The following is a 25432-nucleotide window of genomic DNA, read 5'->3' as shown; positions in this document are numbered from 1 at the left end:
ACCAACTCAAGAGATCACTAACTAGTACTACACCGGAGTACTAATATCTCCATTACATACCCCTTGCTCTTACAATCGCATTTGTTCTCCGGGAGGATCAGGACTAGAATGGTAAATCTTATCTTTTATGAGACACTTGGTCTGAGAGATGTGGAGGTTGCTAGCTAATGACTAATGTGGTCATATATATAACTATATGATTTTATATGTGTAGGTCCCCATTGTAAACTATTATTACCCCCAAACTAGATTTAGCGGCTGGGGCTTTAGCTGTATAGCCCGTATCTTTTCAAGTTGGTATCCTTTTTCTTTGCACAGAAGCCTACCAAGTAGTTAACAGCCTGCGTGTGGTCATTATTGTAGGCCCCAATGCAGCAAGGAGTACAAAGTAGGTATCTACACAAATGTACGGAGTACTCCGTACTAGTAGGCAGAATGGCGGATAGGCGCATATAGTACGAAATAGTACTTCGTAACCACTCTATCAATGATAATGAATTACCCACGAAGAAGTCTAACCAGTATTGTACTGTTTGCTACCCAACCGAGAGAGACCCGACGCATATGTGAAGTTGATAGAACTAAACAGAGGAATGAGAAATAGGTTTCGACTTTTGGAAATATCTGCCCCAAAGCGGGCAGCTTTGGAGTACCGACTAGATACGGAGCGGAGTTTATCTGCCCGCCGATTCCCCACAAATCTGCCGCCACTCGAAAGCTGTTACGGCCAGAGTCAAGTCGGGAAGAAAACCTCTTAGACAGAAGAAAGCTGCCGTTTTCAGGAGCGCTTTAACATATTAGCCTAACAAGGCCTTTAAATTGGAGTATCTTCCTTTTCCAAGCTTTCTTTCCCTGCGAGCTCGTTTCCTTTCTATCACGAGATGGAGACGGAACTACAGGCACAGATACCCGGCCTCGACCATGTTATCTCAGAATACTCCGTGGCAAGTACAAGCCACACGCTGCTTGTTATACTTATTTTGCTGACGACATACAGGGTTATCTGACACATGCATCAAAGGCCTATGTTGAGGATGCCAATACCCCATCACCACTGTCGGAAGCGGCGGACATGGTAACCGAGCTCCTGGTCTCGGCATCGGGGGACTTCACTCTCGAAAATGAGAAGGCCATTCGCAACCTGGTGAACGGATATATCTCTTCGCTGAACGCTTCTGATGGTATCGATTCAGAGCGCAGACAAATGCCCTTCACGGCTAAAAAGCTCGACCAGGCTATTAATGTGGGCTCACAAAGGAATATCTCATCAACCCTGGGACTTGCCGGAGGTAATGTAGATTTGGAGTCTGCTAACTCCCGGAAAGTGGAGTCTCGTGTAGACCGCAAGAAGCTCGAGAAGGCAGAACGCAAGATTCGTGCCAAGCAGGAGAAGAAGCAAATGAAGACGGTACAATATGAATCGTCTCGTCTTCTCAACGAGCCTGATAGTACCATGTCTTACGAGGAATTTTTCATGGCTGTTAACCCTCTCCAGTTGGGCTCGGACTCGCAGTCGAAGAGCAAGGACATAAAGATTGACAGTATCGATATTTCTGTTACCGGCCACCGTATCTTGACCGACGCTGCGCTCACGTTAGCCTATGGCCGTCGCTATGGTCTGGTAGGTCAGAACGGTATCGGAAAGAGTACCCTCTTACGTGCTCTGAGTCGCAGAGAGGTGGCGATCCCAAGTCACATCTCTATTCTTCATGTCGAACAAGAGGTATGTCCTTTTTTCTTGTTGAATTTGATTATCGCTTACTCCATCTGCCAGATCACGGGTGATGACACTCCGGCATTGCAAGCAGTCTTGGACGCCGACGTGTGGCGCAAGCGCCTTCTTGCTGATTTGGAGGTCAGTTGCCTAGTTCCTATGACTGAGGGTATCCAACATATTGACCAAATCGTAGAAAATTACCAAGCAGTTGGCGGAAATCGAAGCAGAAAGGTCCTCAATGGCAGACACCTCAAAGGATGCTGCTAGGCTCGATCATGAAAGAGAGGGTCTTGATATTACATTGAACGACATTCATGCAAAATTGGCGGAAATGGAGTCAGATAAAGCAGAGTCTCGCGCAGCTAGTATCCTGGCTGGTCTTGGCTTCTCGCCCGAGAGACAACAATTTGCAACGAAGACCTTTTCTGGTGGTTGGCGAATGAGATTGGCTTTAGCACGAGCTCTGTTTTGCGAGCCAGATCTTCTTTTGTTGGACGGTGCGTCATATTATCCTTTGGCCTCAAGGCTACTGCTTTGAGATGATTGCTAATTGCAGACAGAACCTTCTAACATGTTGGATGTGCCGTCCATCACATTCCTTTCTAATTATCTTCAAACGTACCCCAGCACAATCCTTGTGGTTTCACACGACAGAGCATTTTTGAACGAGGTGGCTACAGACATTGTACATCAACACTCTGAAAGATTGGACTACTATAAGGGTGCCAATTTCGGTCAGTTGACTATCAGTTGAACCCCAATAATACTAGCTGACAATTTTTAGACTCCTTTTATGCAACCAAGGAGGAACGAAAGAAGAATGCCAAGCGTGAATATGAGAAACAGATGCTCGAACGAGCGCACCTGCAAGGTCTGTTTTTCTTGCGTTCCTATCTTGGATCTGTCATGATGAAGCTAACACACATCATCAGCATTTATTGACAAGTTTCGTTACAATGCTGCCAAGTCCTCTGAAGCACAGTCAAGAATTAAGAAATTGGAAAGAATGCCTGTCCTTGAAGCTCCAGAGAGTGATTATGTTGTGCATTTCAAGTTCCCGGATGTTGAAAAACTTTCGCCCCCAATTGTGCAGATGGCAGATGTGTCTTTCGGATATTCGAAAGACAGGCCCCTCCTTACTAATGTGGAGCTTGATGTGCAGCTTGATTCACGTATTGGAATTGTCGGACCCAATGGTGCTGGTAAGACCACTGTGCTCAAATTGCTTACTGGCCAGCTGCAGCCCACGGCTGGTTTCATATCGCAACATGCCAGATTGCGAATTGGGTACTTTGCTCAGCATCATGTAGATGCTCTAGACCTCACAACCAGCGCTGTGAGCTTTATGGCAAAGACCTACGCAGGAAAAACCGATGAAGAGTATCGCAGACATCTAGGAGCGTAAGTCTAAGCCTTACTGCCTCGAGTCGACCATGTTTGCCATTACAGTTACTGACAAGCGCCTGGGTTACAGGTTTGGTATTACCGGCATGACGGGCCTTCAGCGAATGGAACTCTTGTCTGGAGGTCAGAAATCTCGTGTTGCCTTTGCATGCTTGTCGTTGACAAACCCGCACATTCTCGTCTTGGATGAACCTTCCAACCATCTGGATATCGAAGGTATGGATGCGCTATCCGAGGCGCTACAGAATTTTGAAGGAGGCGTGGTAATGGTTTCTCATGACGTCACTATGCTGCAAAATGTGTGCAAGAGCCTTTGGGTTTGTGACAGGGGCACAGTGCACAAGTTTGATGGCACTGTCAACGCCTATAAGAAACTGATCAGTTCCCAAGCCAATGAGGCCGGGGTAGCAGCACCTCACTAAAGGAGGCAGAGCCTGGATCGGTAATATTGTGACTATTTCATGGAACTTATTAGATGTTCCAAAAACTGTTACCATAATATATTTACTGAGTAGGTACCACCTAGTAGGTAGTAGTCTACTACCTTATGTGGTATACACAGTAGTACGCAGTGGTGTCTTGTGAGCTCCATATTATGTAAAAATACGGAGTGCTAAAAGCATAACACCTCTCCGGATTCCGGAGCCCCTAACCTCCTATAACAAGGTTGACCGCCTTCCCACCATCACAGACTTTGTCCGGGATAAATTTAAATGCCTGTCTGTGTGGAACTACAGTTATGAATGTTTTTGTGGATGGTGAAGAAATCTAAGTCATGAATGATAGGGATGGAAATGAGCCCGACTCCAATGCGCCTTTGCTCCCTTCGAGCCCCCTGGTAAACCGCCACCCCCATCATGACAGCGGTAATGGATTGAGGTCTACACTGGACACGAAACACACAGGCGGCTGGTTCATATGGGCCCTGACTTTTTCTGCCGGTATAAGCGGATTGCTGTTTGGCTACGAGTATGTATAGACCTTCTTTCGTACACGTCAAATTCAGAATGTAGTACTGACATTGATCTACTCAAAACAGTACAGGCGTCATCTCGTCAACTCTAGTCTCGATTGGCTCCGACCTCTCTGATCGCCCTCTTACCACTTTAGACAAGAGCTTGGTAACGTCCTGCACAAGCTTATTTGCCTTGATTGCGAGCCCGCTAGCGGGAATCTTGGCGGATAAGTTCGGTCGCAGAAGGGTTATTCTCGTTGCAGATGTGCTTTTCACACTGGGCGCTTTGATACAAGCTATCACAAGCACAGTATGGGGTATGATTGTGGGCAGAAGTATTGTGGGCTTGGCCGTTGGCGGAGCAAGCCTGGTCACCCCCCTGTATGTGAAGAAAGGCAGACAGAATGTGTGATATGCGATTGACGTTCCTTCTAATAACTGTTTCTGTAGGTATATTTCGGAGCTCGCACCGTCTCTTGTTAGAGGCCGCCTTGTGACAATCCTAAGCCTCTTTATCACTGGTGGCCAAGTGATTGCTTACATAACTGGCTGGCTGTTTTCCCCTGTCACTGCAGGCTGGCGCTATATTGTCGGAATTGGAATGCTTCCGGCGGTCTTTCAATCTGTTATAGTTGTGGTTCTACCGGAAACCCCTCGATGGTTGGTGCAGGCAGGTTTTGAGGAACAAGCTACACATGTCCTTTCCAAGGTCTACGCAGAGCATCCTGAGGGTGACTTGATTGTTAAGAGGGTAATGCGCGCGATCCAGCAGGAAGCAGCTGAAGAGCGGGAAGAATTAGACCAAGTCAACGCTTTTTCCGCAGGCAACGTGCAATGGATCAAGAACGTCACGCAGCGTGCTCGCAGTTTGGTTCTTGACGGTGGTAATCGGCGGGCATTGGTCATCGCGGTTATGCTGCAAGGAGTACAGCAGCTGTGTGGGTTTAACAGCCTCATGTATTTCTCGGCAACTATATTCTCTTTACTTTCTTTCTCATCGCCAACTCTTACCTCTCTATCGGTGGCAATGACCAACTTCCTGTTTACATTGCTCGCATTCGCCCTTATCGATAAGATTGGCCGACGTCGCATTCTTCTCTGCTCGATACCAGTCATGGGTCTCTCGCTTCTTGCTTGCGCATTGATATTTACTTCGATGGGCTTGCCAAAATCATCGCCTGGCTCCATGGTACGAGCAGAGGGAGACAATGATCTAGCTAAAGGCCCATCCCCGCCTGTTTTGATCCTTCTGTGCCTTACTGTTTACACAGCATCGTACGCTTTCGGCTTAGGCAATGTACCTTGGCAGCAAGCAGAGCTATTTCCATTGAATGTGCGTTCTTTAGGATCTGCTCTGGCCACCGCCACAAACTGGGGGTCGAACTTTATTGTCGGTCTTACATTTTTGCCAATGATGGAGTGGCTGTCTCCTGGGTGGACTTTCACGACCTATGCGGCCGTATGTGTGGGCGGCTGGTTTGGTGTATGGACCATCTATCCCGAGATGAGTGGACTCAGCCTGGAAGAGGTGAAAGGGCTATTGGCTGATGGCTGGGGAGTTCAGGAAAGTTTGAGGCGAGGCCGTCGCGATGTGGATGCGAGCTGATGTTCGCCCTTCCGCGCTGGGAGATCTGATCCATCATGCATATGCATTATCTCGTTGAAAGCTCTTGGATTAGTTGGTGAATAGTGCTCTCATACCCGATCTGTTCAATATGTAGACTCATTCATATATTTATCAATGTTTCCCTGCCAGATAAATCGGCTTTCGGGACCCAGGTCTCATCGGCCTGTCTTTTCCATTGTTTGGAATCTACTTCTGATCAGTTTCAGAGTGATGATAAGGTAGAAGCGGCACCAATTCCAGGCGGCTGATTCACTCACGGTCATCCTCTTCCTTGGCTTGTCATCAAAGACCAAGCTTATCTTTATTAAAGCATCAATTGATAGCTGTGATCGAGGTCAACCGGGAGATTTTCCCACGCTTTCCAAGTAAGGTGAGATTGCTGTTTCAAACCCGTGCCTCAGTTGGCTATCCAAGTCAATTTTCCCTCATTGTATACGAAGATTTAAGAGCACTTCCTATAACCGGGCTTGATCATACAGGAGACTGAGCGAACGTTTATTATCTACTACGTGGTATTTCTTGGCCGAGATTAGATTGAAAAAGTTGGGCACCTCATAAATGTATGGCACCAAGCTCGACAGCCTAGCGTCGCGTACCCAAGAGGGTGAGAAACATGAGCATTCGAAGGTCGATCTCCGGGGACTCCTGTTCTACAGGGCCGGAGAATTCATTACTTCGACTGCCTCCAGAGGTGATTTCCCTTGACATGATAATGTATACGCAGCGCTAAAAACCGCCTTAGTTGATTCAACACATCACTTATCTGCTTCCAGACGACGCAGATATTGCACATTTCTCCCAGTGCAGCTCGTCGCTGGCAGCCCAAATACTCACAGATCCGTCCTCCATTTGGCGAAGATGCTTCAGAGATCTTTATGACTCAATGCCATATCGTACTTCCGCCGAGCTCAAAACAGAATACCAGATCCGCTCCATTGTCCTCTCACAAAACATCAGTTTTAAACACGGCCAGAAAGAGGAACAGACGCTCTGGCTGATGGTAATTAGGGACATGCTTTTAGAATATCATGAGCTTGGTGGATCGAACGAGCTGTTGACTTCCAAGAATCTTGAGAGAGTCCGCCATGTCCTTTCAGGATCCGACTTTTTAAATAGGCCAGTTAACGGTTATGGCCAGAAGGACACAGACCGTCCTTCTGACCTCTTCTGTACCGTACAATTAGTATGTTTCATATCAATACGTGCTGAAGAGTAAGTATCACTGACTTTTGATAGTGCCTGACCGAGCTAGCCCTAGATCCTCTAATGTCTGTTCGTTGCCTAAGAACGGATTATGATATTGGGGCTGTCTACTCCTACGGAACTGACGTTATCAGACCCCTCGTCAGTCCAGAAAAGCTGGATTTGGAGAGAATCCTCCATATACGTAATTTCTGGCTTCGTCATCTCCTAAATCCAGATGAGGCGACATTTTACCCATCTTTCTCTAGTTTGCCTTCATGTCAGAGGCTCAATACACGGGGCAAACTTGTTGCCAAAGGCACGCAAACCAACTTCTCTTGGCTGGGATACAACTGTCAGTAGCTCTTAAACTACTCTTTCCAGTCAATGAGCAGCTAACAACTCGTTCTTGTGTAATAAAGCATGTGTCCACCCATACCCAAAGTTGTTAGGTAGTCTCGAGGACCGTCAAACATGCGCAGACCTTGATACCCATTGGACAAAAGTTGAACCCATGGTGCTAACCCCGATGCACATCAAAGCTAGATTAGAGCTAATTTGGTGCCGCGTTCGCAGTTTCTTCATCTTCAATCGGATCCTAAGCCTTTTAATTGGCCACCGGTATTCGAGACTACACTTCCCGCGATGAGCCTCGATTCTCAAAGATCGTATTTTCACGGTATCCAAGAGTTCCCAGGTTCTCAGGAGGAGGCAATAAATTTTATACGAGGATTCTATGAGCCAATACCCATTCCTCAGGGGGGTGTCCCTGGCTGGCGTCGTATTTGTTTTGTGATTTATGAGCTAGAGCTTGAGCAGTTCACCCCTGGTGATCATGCAGAGACTGTACCGCACGAGAATGACTGGCTTTTTGAGGAAGCATGGCCACCTTCTGACCTGGAGGTAGACTTCCGTTGGATTCATGGTTACGAGGGCGTGATTCTCCCAGGAAACATAATTATGATGGGCCGATGGATCGATATGGTGAATACAGCGGATAGGGGCCCTTTTCTCTTCTGGAAGCAGTGACTAATTATATACATTCTTTCGGATTATCTTGATTTTTTTCTCGAAGCAACATCTCGGTTGGATGAAATACACGGCGGACATCCAATTTATCCATTATCGCGCGAGGAATGAAGAACAGAAGTTAATGAAACGAAGATAGAAACTCTACTCCTCGATATCCTTTACCTTCTCCCATTGCCCCTTAAGATTTTCTTTCCACAGGCTGACTTTGTTATCGCCGCCACTCACCGCAAGAATATTTCCGCTGGGACTCCAGCTGACCCGCCAGAGCACAGTATCGAATTCAAGTTGCTGGCTGGCCCACTGACCAGGGTTAGACGCATCGGATGTCCAAATTCGGACTGTTTTGTCTTGAGATGCAGAGGCAATGTAGGACTTGGAAAGGATACTAGGTGACCAAGCAACATCTCGAACCCAGTCAGAGTGGCCTTCTAAAGTGTGTGTGAGGTTGTAGGTCTTGGATTCGGCGCTGGAATGGGAAACCGAGTCAGCACAATTTCTTGAAATTACGAGGTTATGAATGACGAATTGAACGTACTTGTAGTCCCAGATCTTCAGCAGGTTGTCACTTCCACCGGTGACGAATCTCCGCTGCTGGCCTGGTCCAGGATTGGAGCTGATCAAACTGCCAGGGGAGGCAGCAGGTGCCCAGCTGATTGAATTCACTCCCATGCCATGAGCATGAAAGATCTGGTGGGTCCAGCTGTTGTCGCGGAACTCAAGCACACTAACATGTCCATCTGAGGAGGCGCAGGCCAAGACACAGCCACTCTCATGCGGGGCCCAGGAGACCATGTTCACCGAAGCAGTATGGAGAGAGAAGTCGAATACCTTCGTCCAAGCTCCGCCGCTAATGGGTGACGTGGCATTCTGGTGTTGTTCGCGCCAAATGAGTACCTTCCCATCGTATGACGAGGAAGCTAGAATGGTGCCAAATTTGGGGTGCGCCTGGAGAACACAAGAGTATGAGACTTGTCAGCAAATGACCCTCTCCTTACCCCCTCTCCCCTAGAAGGACAATAAACGCAACCATAACATACCCATGCGACGCACCACACTGCACCTTCATGTCTGTTTCAATGGTACGGTGATCAGAATTGACAGCCGCGCCGCGAAGTGACGGTAAAATATAATGCTCACCCTTTCAAGGTCTCGATCAATCGATGTGTCTCTCCTTCAATCTCAAAAATCTTTATTGTTTTGTCCGAAGAACATGTCGCCAATCGGCGGCCATAGTAGTCCAGACCAGCGTCGTGCTACGGTCCCAGGTCAGTCTCAGGGGGCGCCCGCCAAAGATCGCGTAATGCAATCGCAACATGAAGCGAGGATTTCGGTTTCGAGTCACATACAATCATGTCATCGTGCCCAGAATTGGAGATTACTTGAGCAGCCGCCTAGATTCCCCAATGTAGTGATGTTAATAGAGCACGGGGCGTTTGGAAGTGGGAGGCGCACCATGTTGACCAGCTTTCTGCTCTGAGTGAAAATGACTTTGTGAAGTGAATAAGAGCTCCAGTTCGCAGGTGGCCCTGTTGAAAAGGTACAACGAAAGGAAAAGGGGATCTGGGGAAGTAGGCGATCGTGGAGAGCCAAATCAACACGCAACAAGAGAAACAGCGAAACACCGCCAGCTTGTCCGTTTCGCAGTCAGCCGCAGTCCGAAGTCCGATCTTATCTTATCGGCTAAGTCAGCCATCTACGGTCACGCTTCTAGCACGTGAGCTGAGCCTCGGTAGTCCTCAGTCGCCCTGCCCCGCGGTCTATTTATCGCTCTCTCTACGGAGTACTCCTCAAAGTCCTCTGAGCGTTAGCAACTTTGCCTCCCTCCACCATTTACTTGTTATCATACGAAGAGCTACGTCTTACCTCTGCATCGTCTTTTCAACACATAACGTCGACGATCCTTTATCCACCGTGTCGCGAAACCCATTCACCCAGCACAGCAGACAGCAATTTACTTCACTTGCTCGGTGTCCTTAGCCACAAGTTAGACTTATTTGGCACCATGAGTGATGCATTATGTGGCCCCTCAAACGCGCTCCAGAATTTTCAGAAGCACGCATCTGTTGATCGAACCCTTCAGCAAGATAGATTGATACCTCGGGGATTCCCTTCCCAGGTAGGTTCCCTGCATTTCTTCAAGGAAAGCCTTACGCCTTACTGACATTGAATCTGTCAGAGCTTCCGGTCGCAGACCTCTAACCAAGGGACACTTGATCCTGAATTTGCGGCCTTCGAATCTAACTCGGCAGGAGCACCCCTTCCTACTGTACAGCATGCAGGCCAGTTTGCCACACCCACATCCAATTTCGCAGTATCAAGTCCCGCAGAGGCGTCAAGCTGGGCGGCAGATTTTCGAAAAATGCATATTTCGGGGCCCACAGATCCACTTATCCAACGTCATGGACCTTCTGCTTCTGTAGCAGCGATGTCGGCTATTTCGCAGCAGGACTGGCAGAATGAGTTTGCTAGGCAGCAGATGCATCAACCCCCTGACCAGAACATTCAACCACAGGTCTCAGGACTTCAGTCATCATATTCGCCTCACTATCCTATACATAACGCTATATTTGCCCCCACTCAAGAATCAAAGGCGAATCAACAACTCCCGGCAGAAGCATTTGATGAACCGGCGTTCGAGGCGGCATTTGAGCAGGCAAGGGTGGATATGATACTACAAGAAGCGCAAACTACGCAAACACAAGCGGAATATGTCGAGGAGGGAGTTGAACCCCTTGCAGTCACTGAAGAAACCGCCGAAAAAAATATCAAAATCGGATCAGATACCATCTCCCAAGCCGACACGAATGACCCGCAAGGACGTGTGAACAACGCAGACGAACTTGCCCGAACTGCGGGGCAACTGCTAGATAGTGTAAAGCATGACCAAAGCCAAAAGTTTCGCGAAAGCAACTTTCTTGCCTTGATGCGCCGCATTCGGGACCGCGAGGTCCACATCGATGGTGACAAATTCCGCGAAGTCAGTACCAGTCCGTGATAAACTCAGAGTTCGGCTGGCGTGGAACGAGCGCTGGTATAACCAAGTCTTTATAAAATAGCTTTTGTTTCTGCTGATCACTGTCTAGACTCTACAGTCACTCCACCCAGGCGGGAGATTTTATCCAGAAGGCCAGCGACAACGGTCGGGGTAGACACCAAGGCCCATGGATCATAACGACCACAATGAAGTTTCATCCAACACTATCAGTAAGTCATTTGAAGCATTGTAGAGTTGGGATGAAAGGCTGGATGGGCTGATCAAGCAGTGCCGATGACCAGATACTACGTACAAGGATTTGCACAGACAAGAGACTAAGCAGGCCCCTTTTATGGGGGGCCAACCATGCGACAAACTCGTCTAATCGACTTGGTGCTGGCGATGGCTATTCCTTGTACGAAAACTCGAATCATATGGATCGCTGGGCTTAAGCGATTGTCCGACATTTGGCTTATACTGCCTGCTTGAACAATTTTTGTCCGAAGAAGGCGGAAAGAGGAGAAAGTGGTTGGCTACAGGCATCAAGACACTTGGCTAGAAGGGGTTAATGTGGGAAGGCTCTTAGGTGCATTCGACTAAGTTTACATTGCACAAGTGTCAATCGGTGTTAGATGTTTAGATGACTGGGAACCATTCCATGAGTTACACGACACCTCTTTGGAGAAGTTTCCTCTATTCAGATGGGTCATTTTGTTATCGGAGGGGGGGCTCCCAAACATCCACGTGACTTTATTCTGTCTATTGATCGGGAAGAACAATATGACGTCCGAAGCACCTCAATTCAGGAGGCGATGGCATTGTGGCAGACCAACACTCAAAACTACAGGGTTCTAAGTGGCCGGGAGGTATCTCCTAGCTGTCTTGGTCAGATGGCGTGCTGCCTTGGCTTATTAACCTATTAATGGATATTGTTGGATGCCTGTTGGCCTATTGATGTATACTTTCTTCCCTAGATCATCGAGTACTCCCAGGGGATATTTGATGTATTTTACTTTGCATGCTATTGTTCTCAACAGCAGCAATTGGTATCTGCAACATCTTTCCATCATCCCCTGTTTTGCTCTATATCTTAAAGGGCAATCACCCTGCCCCTGCAAAACATTGTTTCATAAATTTTACTTGTTCCCATCATTCATTCTGTCTATGTTCCATATCATACGTTGCGTATTAGACCCATCAGTATACATTTTCCACGATGCTGCCCCCGTCTGAAAGCATTCTTCATCGTCTGCAGAAGTTAGCAACGGCAGCGCGACAAAGCCCACAGAGCCAGAAAAACTCGACGCCTCCGCCTCCATACTCTCCGACAACACCAGAAAGTCTTCCTCGCCAGGAACCCGCGAGCAAGGCCGAAAGCAAGGACACCATCCAATGGGAGACCTGCCGACCTGTGAATATCTACATGGATGCATCCATTGCCGTCTTCGGAAATGGGAACAGTGTTCTCATATCATCCATGAAAGGACCCGCCGCTCGCAGCCCTAACCCAACGGCGCCACCACCCCTAACTCCAGCCTCCGTTCCCTCGTCATCGACAGCTGTACTGGAATCCTCACAGCGACAGCATCAGACGAAGCTGACTGAGATGGCCACGTCTATTATCTCAGTGCTTCACCGCACAGGAATCTTGAATCTCACCGACAACGATGATCGATCATCATCTCTAACACTCAACATCAACACCGGGATCAAGGTAGTGGGAAGTGGAAATGTCATCTGTATTGGAGCTGTGGATAGTGTGATGCGCCGAAAGATGAATATTAGTAATAATAATGGAGGGCAGGAACCTGTTGGCATGGAGAACAGAAAAAGGCGTGCCCAGTCGGTAAGTGACAGGGATTTATCATTATCACCTCCGATGCTCTCCTTCCCAAACCGGCACGTGTCTTTCCAGTATGCAGAGTCTAACGGGATCCAGGAGCCACTCGAAGTGCCACCTACGAAAAGGGGACGTCAGTCTGTCTATGGAAAATGACGTGACCGGAGTGGAAGTTTCTTTGTTCTTTTTTCTCCCCACTTTCCTCCATATTGTTTGCGGTGGGCCTTTTGACTATTCACGCCGAGTGGATCTTAATAATATTTGAGTCCATGGCATGGACAGGCAGGAAGGAGGGATACCATTCTATCATTTTAGCTGCGAGAAAATCGAAGCATGCCGCCGAGGAGCAGGCTTCACTCAGCGAAGCGCATATACAGGATGGACATTCTGGAAGTAATTCAATTACATACTTTCGCCTGTAAAACCTCGGAGCCACAGCAGGCGGCGCCTTTCCTGACATAAAAGCTGCCCGTACCAACAACTGAAAGCAATAATCGACCACGCCCACCAAGCTTGAAAGCTGCCCGGGCGAAATTTTGAGTACAGTGATTCTAACTCCATCCTTGCCTCCGGTTTCGCCCTGAGTATTCAGATAAATAAAACAAGATAATGGAAGACAAGGAAAATGGGAAGGGGGCATCGCCCATCCAGCCATTGTAGCAAGTATGCATGTCTGTAGTACAACAAGCTCAGAGAAGTGAAATATGGCATAGAGAGGATAGACGGGATAGGGATATAGAGAGAGAGAGAGACAGAGAGAGGGAGAGAGAGAGAGAGAGAGAGAGAGAGAGAGAGAGAGAGAGAGAGAGAGAGAGAGAGAGAGAGGAAAAGTGAAGTAAGATTGGGGAATGTCATACCTAGAGCGAGGAAAAACTTCCTGCCTCATAAAATGGAAAAAAACGAGAAAAATATTGGGAATAAAAATGCTTGTCCCCACTATAAAGGTTCATTAGAGAGATATCATCAATCAGATAGTACATAAACTGTGTTCCGACACAGAAACAAGGTGTCTTGACGAGATTTCACCACGTCAAGATCGTAGGAGTACCATATAAAGCTGGCCCTGAAAAACAAACAGACGTGCTGTCTGTTGACCTTGGGATATTGCATCAGCTCAGAGTATTATTATCTCTGTCGTTTGAGTACGAAGCATAGAGAGGGGAAGATTGGCTTGATCCATCTGCTGGAATCCTCTACCGACCGATTGGCATATCGTGACGGTGCAGATCTCTTGACCATTCGGGCGCCACCTTGTCTCGTTCGTACAACAGGCCACAATTGTGACAGAGGGTCTGGAATATCCCAAGTCAGCCAGAAATTCATGTGGGGGCCTTTTGGCCGAGTCACGTCGCTCTTACCCTTGGGCCTGTCGGGCCATCTCGCACGGCCCAAACTGCGGTACCCCATACCATGCAGTTGCTGCACCTCCAATTTTGTCGCTCCCTAAAGAACAAAGGAGTTTGGTTAGCAAAACATACTGGCGAGGAAGATCATTTGAGGGAGAAACAAACCAGTCAGAGAGCGTTCCACCCCCTCCACCATATCCAGCTCCTGAACCAGTGTCAGGAGTACCTCGTCCACCTGGAGTACCTCCTCTTCCCGCCGGGCTCAGACTCCGGAATCGCCTCTTTCGTTTGCTCCTCTCACCTCTACCCAGAGGTGTCTCGCTGTCAACATCAAAATATCCACTGCCGTGTCGGGAGGTATCCGGCGTTATGCCGGTAGTCGACGAAAATCTAGCTGTCTCTCGACGCAGGCGTCTGATCTGACGTTCACGATCTCCTTCTCGCTTCTCAATTTCCTCCTTGGACAGCGTTTCCACCTTTGGTTCCCATTCGTCGCCCAACCCTTCGGGGTCGTAACGCCAGCCCGCCTCAGCACCATTGGCGGCCTGATTATCAATCTCATTACCATAACCGCCTATGCCACTAATGAGTCCGCCACTTTCACACACTTCCTTCTTCAGCTTCAAAACAGCCTCGAAGATACCATGTGCAATGGAGCCAACCCATTCTCCGCCGAGGCCAAGGTCCGCGCAAGTAATCCTGGCGAACTCTTCAGCCATGCCCGGGGGATGCAGCAGAGACCATTCGAATTTGTCCGTGTATAGCTTGTTCTGCAAGTTGATGTTCAAGTTGATCATGCACCGATACGCGTCGTCCGGGTTTAAGATACTGTCATTGACTAGCGGCTCTTTAGTTACCATTACCTGATTGGCTCTGCTGTCGGGCGTTGCGGCGTGAGTAGAAGCCGGGGTAGCAGACACGTCCCGCGACACACCGGGTCGTGGAGCAGAAGGTTTCGGTTGCAAGCTCTGAAATAACGGATGTAGTGCAACACCAGCATATTCTTCCAGCTGTTGGCGGATCTGGTTGCTAATGGCCATTGTCATAGCCTGTGGATTTGGCAGGTCCATATCGCGAACAAAACCAATGGCGAACTCTTCAGGTGTTGCGAGAGCTTCGTGGAGGTTCCAAAGAAATGTGTCTTTGATTCGATACGCAGGTAATGGTTCCGGTCGTCGGTATGCGGGTAAAGTAGGGTTGATTGTAGGATCAAGGACCGTCCGCGGTAAAGGGAAAGGTTCTAAAGGTTGATGCGCTGCAACCTCCAAGTCAATTCGAATAGGAATAAGGGTAAGAGGAAGCTGCGCCTGAATTTGCAGTTGATCGGCACAACTGGTGGTGCGATACAGGCCAAAAGTCAGCATCACTATGATGAATACACAAAAGCAAGTTTCGAGGAGATAAGTGGCGGGCTGATATGCACATACGCAGGACGCAGCATCCTCTTGATCATCCAGTCACGAAATACCCCTTGAACCTCGACAGGAGCGTGGATTTCTTTCCCCAGCTTTTCCGCCGATGGAATCTTGTCGAAAGTTGATTCCTCTCGCCGCAGGCTTCTTAGACCAGTGGGCCGCCGGAGCCCTTCGCTGTCGTCAAATTCATCATCATCGAAGCCGTCCTCCGCATAATTGATGGCAGCGGTGCCTCGTTTCGTCGTCCGCGGAGTGGGGCCGACCTGGCTCGGTGGAATAACTGGGGTGAGAAGCGCATTGCCATATTGGCGCACTCGTGGCGGATACGATGTGACATAACCTCGGAGAGGGGACATGTTGGCCATTTAGTTGGTCAGGGACATGTCCCTTTCAGATACGGGCGGAGATCGGTCGGCGAACGGGCGGCCTGGAATTCGAATGAGGGAAGGGAAGGGAAGGGTAGCCAGGAGCAGAGGAATCAGTGGGGGGTTTTAGTAGGGAGAAAGAGCAATCGCTATTGGAACGAAAAGCGCGTGAGTAGGTCAGTCACAGCAGGAAATGACGCCCAGGTGGTTGGAGTCAGGTCTTTTATGGACTCTGAACTGAAGCCAAAGCTCCTTCCTTGACGGTGATCGCGGTCGAGCTTCCGCCTTTTCTGTTCGTCGCGTTTTGCCAGACATTCGGCCAGATACGCTAGACCTCATTCGGCAATACTATCACGTGATACTCTGCCTACCCGATGTTGAAACTTGGAACTATGGCAGACTGCGAGGATGGCATCTTTTTCGGGGGTGGATGTTCATGATATAGTATTATTTATAACTGCAGAATAGCATTATATGAGGGTCAACTCAACAACAAAGCCTTTGGATCCAAACGTCTCGGGATCCAAAGTAAGACGACAATGGAAAATGAAGATACAAATCGAGGCATAGGCCCAAGCCAGCTGAGGGTAACTATAAACAAGATGACACAATACCCAATGATTATTGAACACGCCATTCCTCTTGTCCTCTGGGCCGATGCGTGCGGATGCAGACTCGGGATATAGGGGATATCATCAACTCCGCAAAAATGTGCACTGAGCAACTCAAAACGAATGTGCTGATGATGGTGCGAATCTAAAATGACGGGAACGAGGAAAAAACAATGACGCCGGGGAACCAGCACATGGTTTGGTTCAGAGTACAATCGCCGGACGCAGGCTATCGAAGCCCAATTACGCTCTGTAAAATGGTTAATTTCGGAACGTGATAAGGACAGCGACAGATGACACACCATTTCTAGAGTCCAAACTCTACGGACCCAGATCTTCACTTTTCCTTCAACACCCTCAACGTCATCCAGCTCTATGCCCTCCCACCAGCACCTTCTGGCCGGTTTTCTCCAAAATAGGAGCAGTTTCTGGGCCATACCGACGGCATTGTTATTCGGTAGGTCACCCCGAATGTCAGTACGCAATTTGGCCAAAGCTAGGCTACAAATTACTGCCTTGTTAGGCTCTGGGGCACGGTGGCCCCAACGGTCATCGCGATCAAATCCACTGAGATCGGTTAGTAACTCAAAAGAATCACCCAAATTTCCGAATGCCGTGAGAGTCGAAAGGATAACTCACCCTGCAGTAAGCATCTCAATCAGATGTTGCTCGGTTGAGCCGACCTCATCACTCTTCCTCAGTCCAGAGAATATTCCATCTTGTTTCAGTAATGCCCTTGCCGCTGCGCGCTTAACCTCAATCATCTCAGGATGGTCTATATCGGTACGAGGCGGTATCGCATAAAAATCAAGATCCTCCCGGAGAACAATAATACCAGCCCGGTCCTGGAGCATATCTCTAGCGGTTCCTTGCATAGAATCGGGGGCAACTTCTAAGTCCGGAGATGTTGACGCAGATGGCGATGATGATGGAATTGACTGAGCAACAGAGCGGAAAAAGTCTAGCATGTACTGTAGAGAAGCCGGGTCGTACTAGAGGTAGATATCGTGAGACATGATCTGAACACTACCGCGAATAGTGTGGGTCAAACTGGGGGGAAACAATTGATCACTTACGTCGACTGGGTAAATGTCACCTTCATGAAAAGTGCCCATGTGTCCGTCGGGAAGCAAGCCGTTCGGAAAAAGCGATAGAAGGACAAATTCCGGTAAAGTCAACAGTTCATCTCGAGAGAGTGTGAATCGAGTGCCCCTGCGTTTTGATTAGCCATATATGTCCCCTTTTGATTGAGGTTGAGACAGAAGAGGAAAGTGCCTCACCGGAGGTCAAGAGTTATATGCTCATCACCACCAATATCTTCAACTCACAGAAACCATTAGCCATCAAAGTGTTCCCAAGCACGCAAATTTATGGGCTCTAGTACCTCCTAGTGTATTGATTGGTGGTCCTCCTGCCTGCTGCACTTGAGTGATAATACTCGACGCGCCTCCCGCTGCAGCCATCACGTAGGTGAATGATTCGATGGGGCTAGATCCTTCAGTATAGGGTGGAGGAGGCTCTCCCTCTTCGGCACTTTTCCCTGGGGAATCTGACTTTTGGTCCCGAGAGAAGGAAGCTTTCGTTTCCGCGACCAAAGATAAAGATGCGTCCGGCTCCAGGGGCTCTTCGGGTTCTTCGTCGGGGGTCAGAGGCGTGGAGGTTAGAGCAGAGGCCGACTCGAACGGAGAGAAAGGGACTTTCCGGCGACTCGACTCGGTCGCAGGATCAAAGACAAGAGACGAAAACGAAGGAGGATGTGACGAAGAGAGACTAGAGGAAGCTTCCGGGTACTGGGAAGGCAGCGGCGAGGCGGTATAGAAGTCGTTGTCGTCCTCCACCACGGAGTCTGTTAAATGGTGCGGCCGCGCCGTGAGAGGCGAGCCAGAAGAGTTCAGTGACCACGACAAGGTGCCGGAAATCGTGCCGATGCGCAGAGAATAGCGTGCTGGCTTTTATGCTTGCCGGAGGCTGCGAAGATGACACTAAAAGTGGCTGGGTGGTCGGAGGGAACCAATACTCCAGTTGCACGAGGTCGATCAGGAGCCCACCGTCATGTCTCTAGAGACGCTCAATCATGCGATCATAAAGGGAGGTGACGGGTCCGAGAAGTTGAAATCTATCGGGGACGATGTGGAGCAAGAAAGGGGAGAGGAGCCGGGGGGGGGGGGGGGGGGGGAAGAAGGAACAATGGTGATGCAAGAGAAGCCGTGTGAGTGGAGTGTACTCCGTACTAGTAGTAGTTGGAAAGAGGAGAAAGACAGACAGGATGGAGGAAGCGCTTAGCGGGCACGAGGGCCTGGAATCAGCAGCAGCTCTTCAGGAAACAGGCCCGTCCATGGTCGGCTTCGGAGATTGGCTCAACCCTCCCGGAGACTGCGCCGACAGAATAGGGAAAAAGCACCACCATCGACGTCCACCACTCCCACACACTCGACCCCGGTGGGATTTATGTCGGATGGTATTTCCTTCCTTAACATGATCGTATCTAGTTCGTATATCTTACTGAAAGCCCAGAGTCGCCCGGTCAAGGCGGCAATCTCACACAGCTGGAAATCACATGACTCGTGGCCGCTCCATTGTCTGGGGGTATGACTCAGCCAGTACAGAGTAACTAAGTAGATGGGAAAGAATCCACGTAGAACCATTCATTTATCGGCTAGGTACAACAACCCTTATCCCACAGGCAATGCAACATCCTCGGAAAGAAATGCGCTATAACCCTCCTCGCTGAACGGCTACATCTAGATGTCGCGTTCAACGAAACTCTGGATCAGTCCCTCAAGCGTAGGCTCGTACTCTTTGAGCGTGACTTCATCCCCATTCAGGATGGTGTTGCCTTGGACAAACACCTTGCGAGGAACTTTGTTCTTTAGGACAATCTCGCGCACCTCGGTGCCCCACCAATCATCAACAGATGTGATGTCATCGTAGAGCTTTTTACCGGCCTCAAAGTCGGCAGTGCTCTTGTAGACATGCAGCTTTTGCAGGTATCTCTCCACGGCAGGCCGACCGTGGGTCAGGATCTTGGAACGGTCTAAGTGAATCTCCAGATCGGAGAGGTCTTCCTTCGTGTATGCAAGCCTGACAAAGTCGTCTCCAGCGTCAAGAAAAGTGCGCAGAATACTATACCGAGCTTGCATGTGGGCCTGGCCCCATTTGTGAGTTTTGGGGTCCCAGAACTCCAAGGCCACCAAGCCTGCGCGAGCCATCTGCAGGTATCCCGCAAAAAGGACGTCACCTGCCTCATTCGCAAGATCTTCCTGGCCGTTACCAAAGCCAAAGAGCTTCAGGATGTTGAAGTCACAGCTAAGTACCATTGCGACGCATTCCGCACGGCACTCTTCGTAAGAAGAAGCAAGAGCCCCAAACACTGAGCCCCAAGTCTGTCCAGGCTTATACCATGAAGAGATAGGCTTGTTTGTCACCGGGCTTACGGGCGGGTTTGATACGTCGAAATTGTATTCCCCCGGGCCGGTTTCCTGCAACAGCTTTCCTGTTCCGTGACCGAGCAATTCATGGATGCCAACCTGGACTTCAAATGCGGCATCACGGCAACTGCGATAAACCTCCAGATCATTCGCTGAGATGAAGGGGACGGGCTCATTAGGGGCTTTGGCACTGAGGACGTTTCCCAAGGAGACATTTTTGAATCCAAGGTTTTGCCGGATATCGTCGTAGTTGGGCAGATTGATTCCAGCGGGAATGCCGGAAGACTGGAAGCTTAGGACCTCAAGGGATGTGAAGTCGGGACTGAGAAATTTGTCCTTCTCAAAGTCTTTACCCCAGGGAAGCTTGGGGATCATGGACTCAGCACTGTCCACCAGCTTACCGAAAGCTCGGGTTCGTTCCAAATTAACCTGCATGGATCAATTTATGATTAGTGGCAAGTATTGTAGAGATTCAAGCTTCAATGTTACATACCAAAGCAACAAACCCCTCCCATTCCCCTCTTACACCATGAGGGTCTCTGTACGTCTCTACAAATCCCAAGTTCGTTTCAAGCGCCGGTTTCTGATCTTTGACCCATATCCTCTGGCTCTCTTTGAATGCTTCGATTGAGCCAGAGCCGAAAGAGAGCGCGTATGCATCCAACATTCGCTTTTGGTTATCGTTCGCTGCATGAACCCCTGCTTGTTTGGCGCTGTGAGCGATCTTCGCCATTTCTTCCCGGTGGTCACCGAAGACAAGGCGAAGCTTTTTCCCTTCGAACTTTCCACTCAGGTCAAAGGTGTCTGTATCACCGAGATCTCTATCCCGAACAGGGGGCGAAGAGACACCTGCGGCAATCAACAACTCATAGTCGCCAGATATCGTCTTCTTGAGTCTGGTGTTCTCCAATGGCAATCCTTTCTGCTCCATCAAGTCCCCAATAGCCGTGATCTCTTCCTTAGTGATCAATGGCGACTCCGGGTAATACGTGGTCATGTGATTCCCTTCCGAGTAGCCAAGGTGCATACGCGACTGAGCATCTGTCTCGTATATGCCACCACCAGTCTCAGTTGCCAGATCGAAGGCAGACTTGGTGTTCGGTGTCACAGAAGCCAAATCCCGGAAGGCTTCGACAGGCAACCGGGGAATGAACTTCGAGTCACCGAATCCTTTGTAATTGCCACAGTTCCCAAGGAACTGGGCTGCGTATTCTAAGAAAAATCGCAGGTTCTCATCGCTGACCCCTGTTTGCCGAGCGAGGTCATTCCAATCACCGTCACAGGCCCGGTGTAGTTCAAGAATGAGATCGTAAATAGGCTCCGACTCTGGTGAGACTTGGCGCAGTGTGATACGAGTGCCTTCGAAAGCAGCTCTAAAATCAGACCAGGGTTGTTAGCGGGACATGCCTCAGCCAGAATGCAGCATGCATGGCTCGGGGTGCTGTAGCGAACCTGCTCAAATAGTGCGCGTATTTCCGCAACTTGGGATCCTTGAGGTTGTCAAAGTGTGGCTTGACTTCCAAACGTACTACCGTGGGAGGTGAGTCAGCCAGGTAATGCTGCCTGACCTTGTCGTCCATTGTCGATATGCAATAAGCCGCTGCGGTCTTTATGAGAGGGTTAGAGCAAGAAGAGTGGGAAAAACGGCTGTCTGCTAATGAAGAAGAAGGCCGGCCATAGACTGGAAGAAGGCGGCGGCGGGGTACTCCTGGTACTAGTAGTAGTAATGACGAGGGGCGGTGGGGGAGACCAGAACACTTGGCCGACGGAAAGCGTCTCAAGGCGTAGCGAAGAGGAGGATGTTGCATTCTGGTGCTTTCAAGCTGGGCAGCCAGGAACCCTCGGCCATTACGGAGTAGTCCGTACGTCAGGTTGCCCTTCCTGTTATCGGACTGCTTGGCGGAGTGGAGTCTGCACTTATCGACTTCGTAATCATCACCGCCGGAGTACCGGACAACGCCTATCGTGTGACTAAGTTGTTATTGTCCAGGTTCAATGGAGGGTGGATATCCGCATCTCTCCACAGTGCTGCAATAATGATGAGGAACAGAACACACTAAATGTTGGGAGTCCTCTTCTAAACCACGTCCGAGGCAGCAACAGAGTGATGCATTATCGTGTATGCCCAACCTGTGACTACGATCGAGAAGGAGAACCAAAGAACGTCGAAGCATAGTGGCTACAATATGCACATAATGATCAAGTCAATTGTATATCTTACCCCCAAGTCATAGCAAACTCTCATATTTGTCAAGGCCTTGCTTCGGTGTGCCTTGTGGTGGGAGCGAAGGGTTGTTCCGGAACGGACTGGGCGTGGCAGTCACAGACACCCCAGTGTTGGCGAGTCCACCAGGGCCCCCAAATGATCCTATGGAGCCATGGATTGATGGGGGTGGGGGAATAGAGAAAGCGGAATAGTTAGGGACGGGCTGGGGGCTTTGGCCTGACATAGGAGCATTTGCCTTCATGCTGGCCAGCCCACCAAGGGAAGGACCGGGAACGTTCGACTGCTGGGATGATCGTTGGTTGTTTAGAGCAGTTGGGATATTCCAGGAAGAGGGAGTTGGATGTTGTAGCGTAGGGAATGCTTGCGCTGAGGGGGACTTGGTCATGGTAGCGGGGTCCAGGGATGGGAAAGAGCTCAAGTTATAGTCAGGAGTTACCGACCGCACGTTTAGACTCGAGACCGTGGAAGTCACGCTTCCTTTCGGGGTTGGGATCGCAGTACTAGACGACCAAGAAAATCCAAGAGATGCCGATTTTTGAGCAGTCGCCTGTGTCGTTGAAGATCCCTGAGCGAGGTTCACCCACGGGTCAGTATCCTGGTTATTTGGAGTTACCGCTCCTCGTCCCAGGACAAGACGCTCAAAATTATCTCTTGTATTATCCATGCTAGAGTGACTTGAGGTATTCAAGGCTGTAGACGAACCTCCGGCGCCGTTTGAAAATCCGCCGGAATCTCCCCCCGAAGAAAGCTCTTGGAGCTTTTTGGTCTGTTCACGTTCAATCTTAGACGAAAGACTTTTAATCAATGTCATGAATTCCGCAAATTGGTGAATGTCAAGGAGAGGGCCCAGGCTAAAGCTCCATAGGACTGGCAGGACTTCTAGCGCAAGGAAATCGGTGTCCGCAACAGTCCCGATTTGTCGAAAGACTCCAAGGGCAGCCATCATTACGGCCGGTTCCTTTGTTTTAATTGCCCTCATTGATGGGACGAGCTTCTCTTGTATCGTATACTTGTCCAATATGGACGATTTGGCGGATTGCGATTTGCTTTTTTGGACCATGCCCGACAGATCATCTTCATTTGCTTCCTTTCTATCCAGAGAGCCGCCGCAGAGAACAGTGAATGCCTCCAAGCAACGTACTTTGATGGCAAGACTGTTTGTTCGACTAAAGGTAGATGCAATTGGAGGGAAGACTTCATTTTTTACGGTGCTAAAATCAAGAACCGGAAGAATTACCGGTAGGCATTTGATTGCACCATCGGCCAATGAATGTGTTGAGGAATCAAGTCCCAGCCGGATCAATGGTAGAATGTCTGTTTAGGTTAGAAGAATAGTCTTCAAAGCCAGGCAAGTTTGATCTTTCTCCATTCCAGTTCAACTGACCTTCTTTGAACTCCTTCCCGGAGCAGTTATCTGCCACAACTTTCATGTTGTCGAGCACGACCATAAGACCCGCATCTCGCTTAGAGTCGCGTTCATTAGGAGCTCCTTTCCCTGTCGGAAAAGCTTCTTTCAGTTGAGGAATTACTCTCTCCGGAAACGTGCGACGTGCATTCGGGATGCGCTGTAGAATTGCGAATACATTGCCCAGGATAAGAGGCAAGAGCTCGCGATCCTTCATCTCTTCCAGCAAGGCACCGAGAACTTTCCTTTCCAGCACAGAGACTGGAAATTCGGGTATGACCCGTTGCAGTCCGCGCATGAATTGCGATTTTTCATTGGAGTTCTTCGCAGGTAGAGATTCCATAAAACGAATAGTCGAGACCAATATATTATCAAAATATTGGGACTGCTGGAATTCTCGAGCGTTGAGGCGTTGAGCTGGCCTCCTTGTTATCAACCTAGGCAGAACGTGCGAAAGGACATCCCTTGGAATTGGGCCCGAAGACAAAAAGTTGTTGCCTTGCGACGGAGTACTGGATGGTGAGCTTAAAAGCTTTTTGTACGTATTTAGATTCGAATTAGTTTGCATGGGAGAAACATGAGGCGAGTTGTAGAGGGCTACAATTATAAGCCCAAGAGAAAACAAGTCTGCAGCAGGCGTCACGTGGGAATCCAGAATAAAATCAGGCGAAGTGAAGTCCAGATTCAACTGAACGGATGGGGGTAGTCGTGGGTCTTGGTAAAGTACTTCTGACAGGGCCAGAGGAGGAAGAGAAGATCGTGATCCGGTAGAATCAGGAGGACCTGCAAATCCAAGCCCAGATATTTTCCAATCGGATTTGGCGTTGATGTAGATGGCTTCGGGGTTCAGGTTCCCGTGGACAAGTCCCGCGGATTCGTGAAGAAATTCGAGACCTTTCGCGACTTGCAATAAACCTTTTTGGATCTCTAATTCGTCAATGTCGAGGTCTCTCCGCCTCCGCGTTCCATCGATCTCTTCTACCATGTAACGGCTAGACCTCGAACTAATCCTAGAAGCATTCTCATTCGTATCTTTAGCCTGCAGCAATCCAGAGAGACATGCAGTGATATGTTCTGTAGCAAACATGAGACCCCCACTGCGTGTTTCTTCCACAGGCTCTAGAACCTGAAGGATTGATGGATGTCGGAGCCGCGCAAGATTGCTGGCCTCCCGTTTCAGGCGTTCAACAGCATCTTCTTGCGACTTCTTTATAGAAGAACTGGAACGACCCCCAATTCCGCCTGACCGCGGTTCCAGGACCTTCTTGTCAAAGATAAATATGGACGCGGCAGTGCCGGTCGATTTCTTCTTTCCGTCATGGATTTTCCACGGACCAGAGACCACGGTGGGATGCGGAGAGATCTGGTAGTTGGATGATATATTGGAGCTCAGGGACTTGAGAGCAGACGAAAACATCTTCCTCTTCTCAACGCAAAGGATGATATATCAGAGACAGGAGAGACGATGACCAGTAGTTTATTCCATCCAAGGTGGCAGTCGAAACACTGGAAATATGCCCTGGCAGGATGCGATTCAACCCAACGTTGCGGAGGAACAAGACACAACAGAGAAAGTAGCCAAAATTACATGAGTAGTAGTGACATGGGGTGAATTCAGGAAGGAAAGTATGGGAGCGCCAAGGGCGGAAAGTAGGGGTATTTTGAGGCCTTCAAGTGTACAACAACGTAATCAGCTTCTTCCCTATCATGACAGCTCTCCGGTCCTTAATGGTGTCTCGAATTTAGCTGATCCATCGGTGCAGTGGCTGCGAAAGGCATCACGTGTAAGGGGGGGGGCGCACGCCAATCAAAGGCGCTGCCGCGGAACATCCCCACAATTCCCTTCTTTTCCACGGGCTCACCGCCTAGCTGGACCCGCGAATTTACTGCCGGGTACTATCTGA

The 25432-nt window shown here is 49.3% G+C and overlaps 9 protein-coding genes across 9 annotated transcripts; 4 read left to right on the top strand and 5 right to left on the bottom strand.

Annotated features, from left to right (window-relative positions):
* Positions 1–813: 813 nt before the first annotated feature.
* Positions 814–3693, top strand: BO70DRAFT_361154 (putative AAA family ATPase GCN20). The gene is made up of 8 exons (XM_025542976.1): positions 814–944; positions 998–1723; positions 1775–1855; positions 1911–2214; positions 2278–2451; positions 2502–2588; positions 2650–3118; positions 3192–3693. The coding sequence occupies exons 1-8, from the start codon at positions 882–884 to the stop codon at positions 3541–3543; spliced, it is 2256 nt and encodes a 751-aa protein (XP_025400866.1). The 5' UTR covers positions 814–881; the 3' UTR covers positions 3544–3693.
* A 94-nt stretch (positions 3694–3787) lies between these two features.
* On the top strand, positions 3788–7914 carry BO70DRAFT_334583 (putative MFS myo-inositol transporter; the record flags this gene model as incomplete). The annotated part of the gene is made up of 7 exons (XM_025541020.1): positions 3788–4090; positions 4161–4457; positions 4527–5667; positions 6446–6886; positions 6940–7240; positions 7308–7402; positions 7462–7914. The coding sequence occupies exons 1-7, from the start codon at positions 3897–3899 to the stop codon at positions 7912–7914; spliced, it is 2922 nt and encodes a 973-aa protein (XP_025400865.1). The 5' UTR covers positions 3788–3896.
* sec13 (GTPase-activating protein SEC13) lies at positions 7869–9539 on the bottom strand. Its single transcript, XM_025547964.1, has 6 exons — positions 9370–9539; positions 9264–9308; positions 9055–9170; positions 8955–8985; positions 8453–8862; positions 7869–8383 (listed from the first exon to the last, which is right to left on the bottom strand). Exons 1-6 carry the CDS (start codon positions 9370–9372, stop codon positions 8059–8061), a joined length of 930 nt encoding a protein of 309 aa, XP_025400864.1. The 5' UTR covers positions 9373–9539; the 3' UTR covers positions 7869–8058.
* A 380-nt stretch (positions 9540–9919) lies between these two features.
* Positions 9920–10912, top strand: pex20 (the record flags this gene model as incomplete). The annotated part of the gene is made up of 2 exons (XM_025546535.1): positions 9920–10033; positions 10094–10912. The coding sequence occupies 2 exons, from the start codon at positions 9920–9922 to the stop codon at positions 10910–10912; spliced, it is 933 nt and encodes a 310-aa protein (XP_025400863.1).
* A 1195-nt stretch (positions 10913–12107) lies between these two features.
* Positions 12108–12887, top strand: BO70DRAFT_288768 (uncharacterized protein; the record flags this gene model as incomplete). The annotated part of the gene is made up of 2 exons (XM_025539290.1): positions 12108–12737; positions 12831–12887. 2 exons carry the CDS (start codon positions 12108–12110, stop codon positions 12885–12887), a joined length of 687 nt encoding a protein of 228 aa, XP_025400862.1.
* A 40-nt stretch (positions 12888–12927) lies between these two features.
* Positions 12928–13851, bottom strand: BO70DRAFT_225664 (uncharacterized protein). The gene has a single exon (XM_025538763.1). It carries the CDS (start codon positions 13615–13617, stop codon positions 12967–12969), a length of 651 nt encoding a protein of 216 aa, XP_025400861.1. The 5' UTR covers positions 13618–13851; the 3' UTR covers positions 12928–12966.
* Positions 13519–16117, bottom strand: BO70DRAFT_361149 (putative RSC complex subunit Sfh1). Its single transcript, XM_025542975.1, has 4 exons — positions 15505–16117; positions 14243–15409; positions 14090–14174; positions 13519–14023 (listed from the first exon to the last, which is right to left on the bottom strand). The coding sequence occupies exons 1-4, from the start codon at positions 15855–15857 to the stop codon at positions 13925–13927; spliced, it is 1704 nt and encodes a 567-aa protein (XP_025400860.1). The 5' UTR covers positions 15858–16117; the 3' UTR covers positions 13519–13924.
* Positions 16118–16697: 580 nt separating this feature from the next.
* Positions 16698–21476, bottom strand: BO70DRAFT_370329 (dipeptidyl peptidase 3; the record flags this gene model as incomplete). The annotated part of the gene is made up of 9 exons (XM_025544730.1): positions 16698–16718; positions 16771–17035; positions 17108–17460; positions 17545–17680; positions 17749–17785; positions 17853–18413; positions 19233–20325; positions 20390–21269; positions 21349–21476. 9 exons carry the CDS (start codon positions 21474–21476, stop codon positions 16698–16700), a joined length of 3474 nt encoding a protein of 1157 aa, XP_025400859.1.
* A 370-nt stretch (positions 21477–21846) lies between these two features.
* Positions 21847–25245, bottom strand: BO70DRAFT_428343 (putative protein kinase Scy1). The gene is made up of 2 exons (XM_025547963.1): positions 23508–25245; positions 21847–23437 (listed from the first exon to the last, which is right to left on the bottom strand). Exons 1-2 carry the CDS (start codon positions 24943–24945, stop codon positions 22125–22127), a joined length of 2751 nt encoding a protein of 916 aa, XP_025400858.1. The 5' UTR covers positions 24946–25245; the 3' UTR covers positions 21847–22124.
* Between the last annotated feature and the right edge of the window lie 187 nt (positions 25246–25432).

This window comes from Aspergillus heteromorphus (assembly GCF_003184545.1).
Source record: "Aspergillus heteromorphus CBS 117.55 chromosome Unknown BO70scaffold_8, whole genome shotgun sequence".
Taxonomy (NCBI): domain Eukaryota; kingdom Fungi; phylum Ascomycota; class Eurotiomycetes; order Eurotiales; family Aspergillaceae; genus Aspergillus; species Aspergillus heteromorphus.
This window is presented reverse-complemented; position numbering and strand designations above follow the sequence as displayed.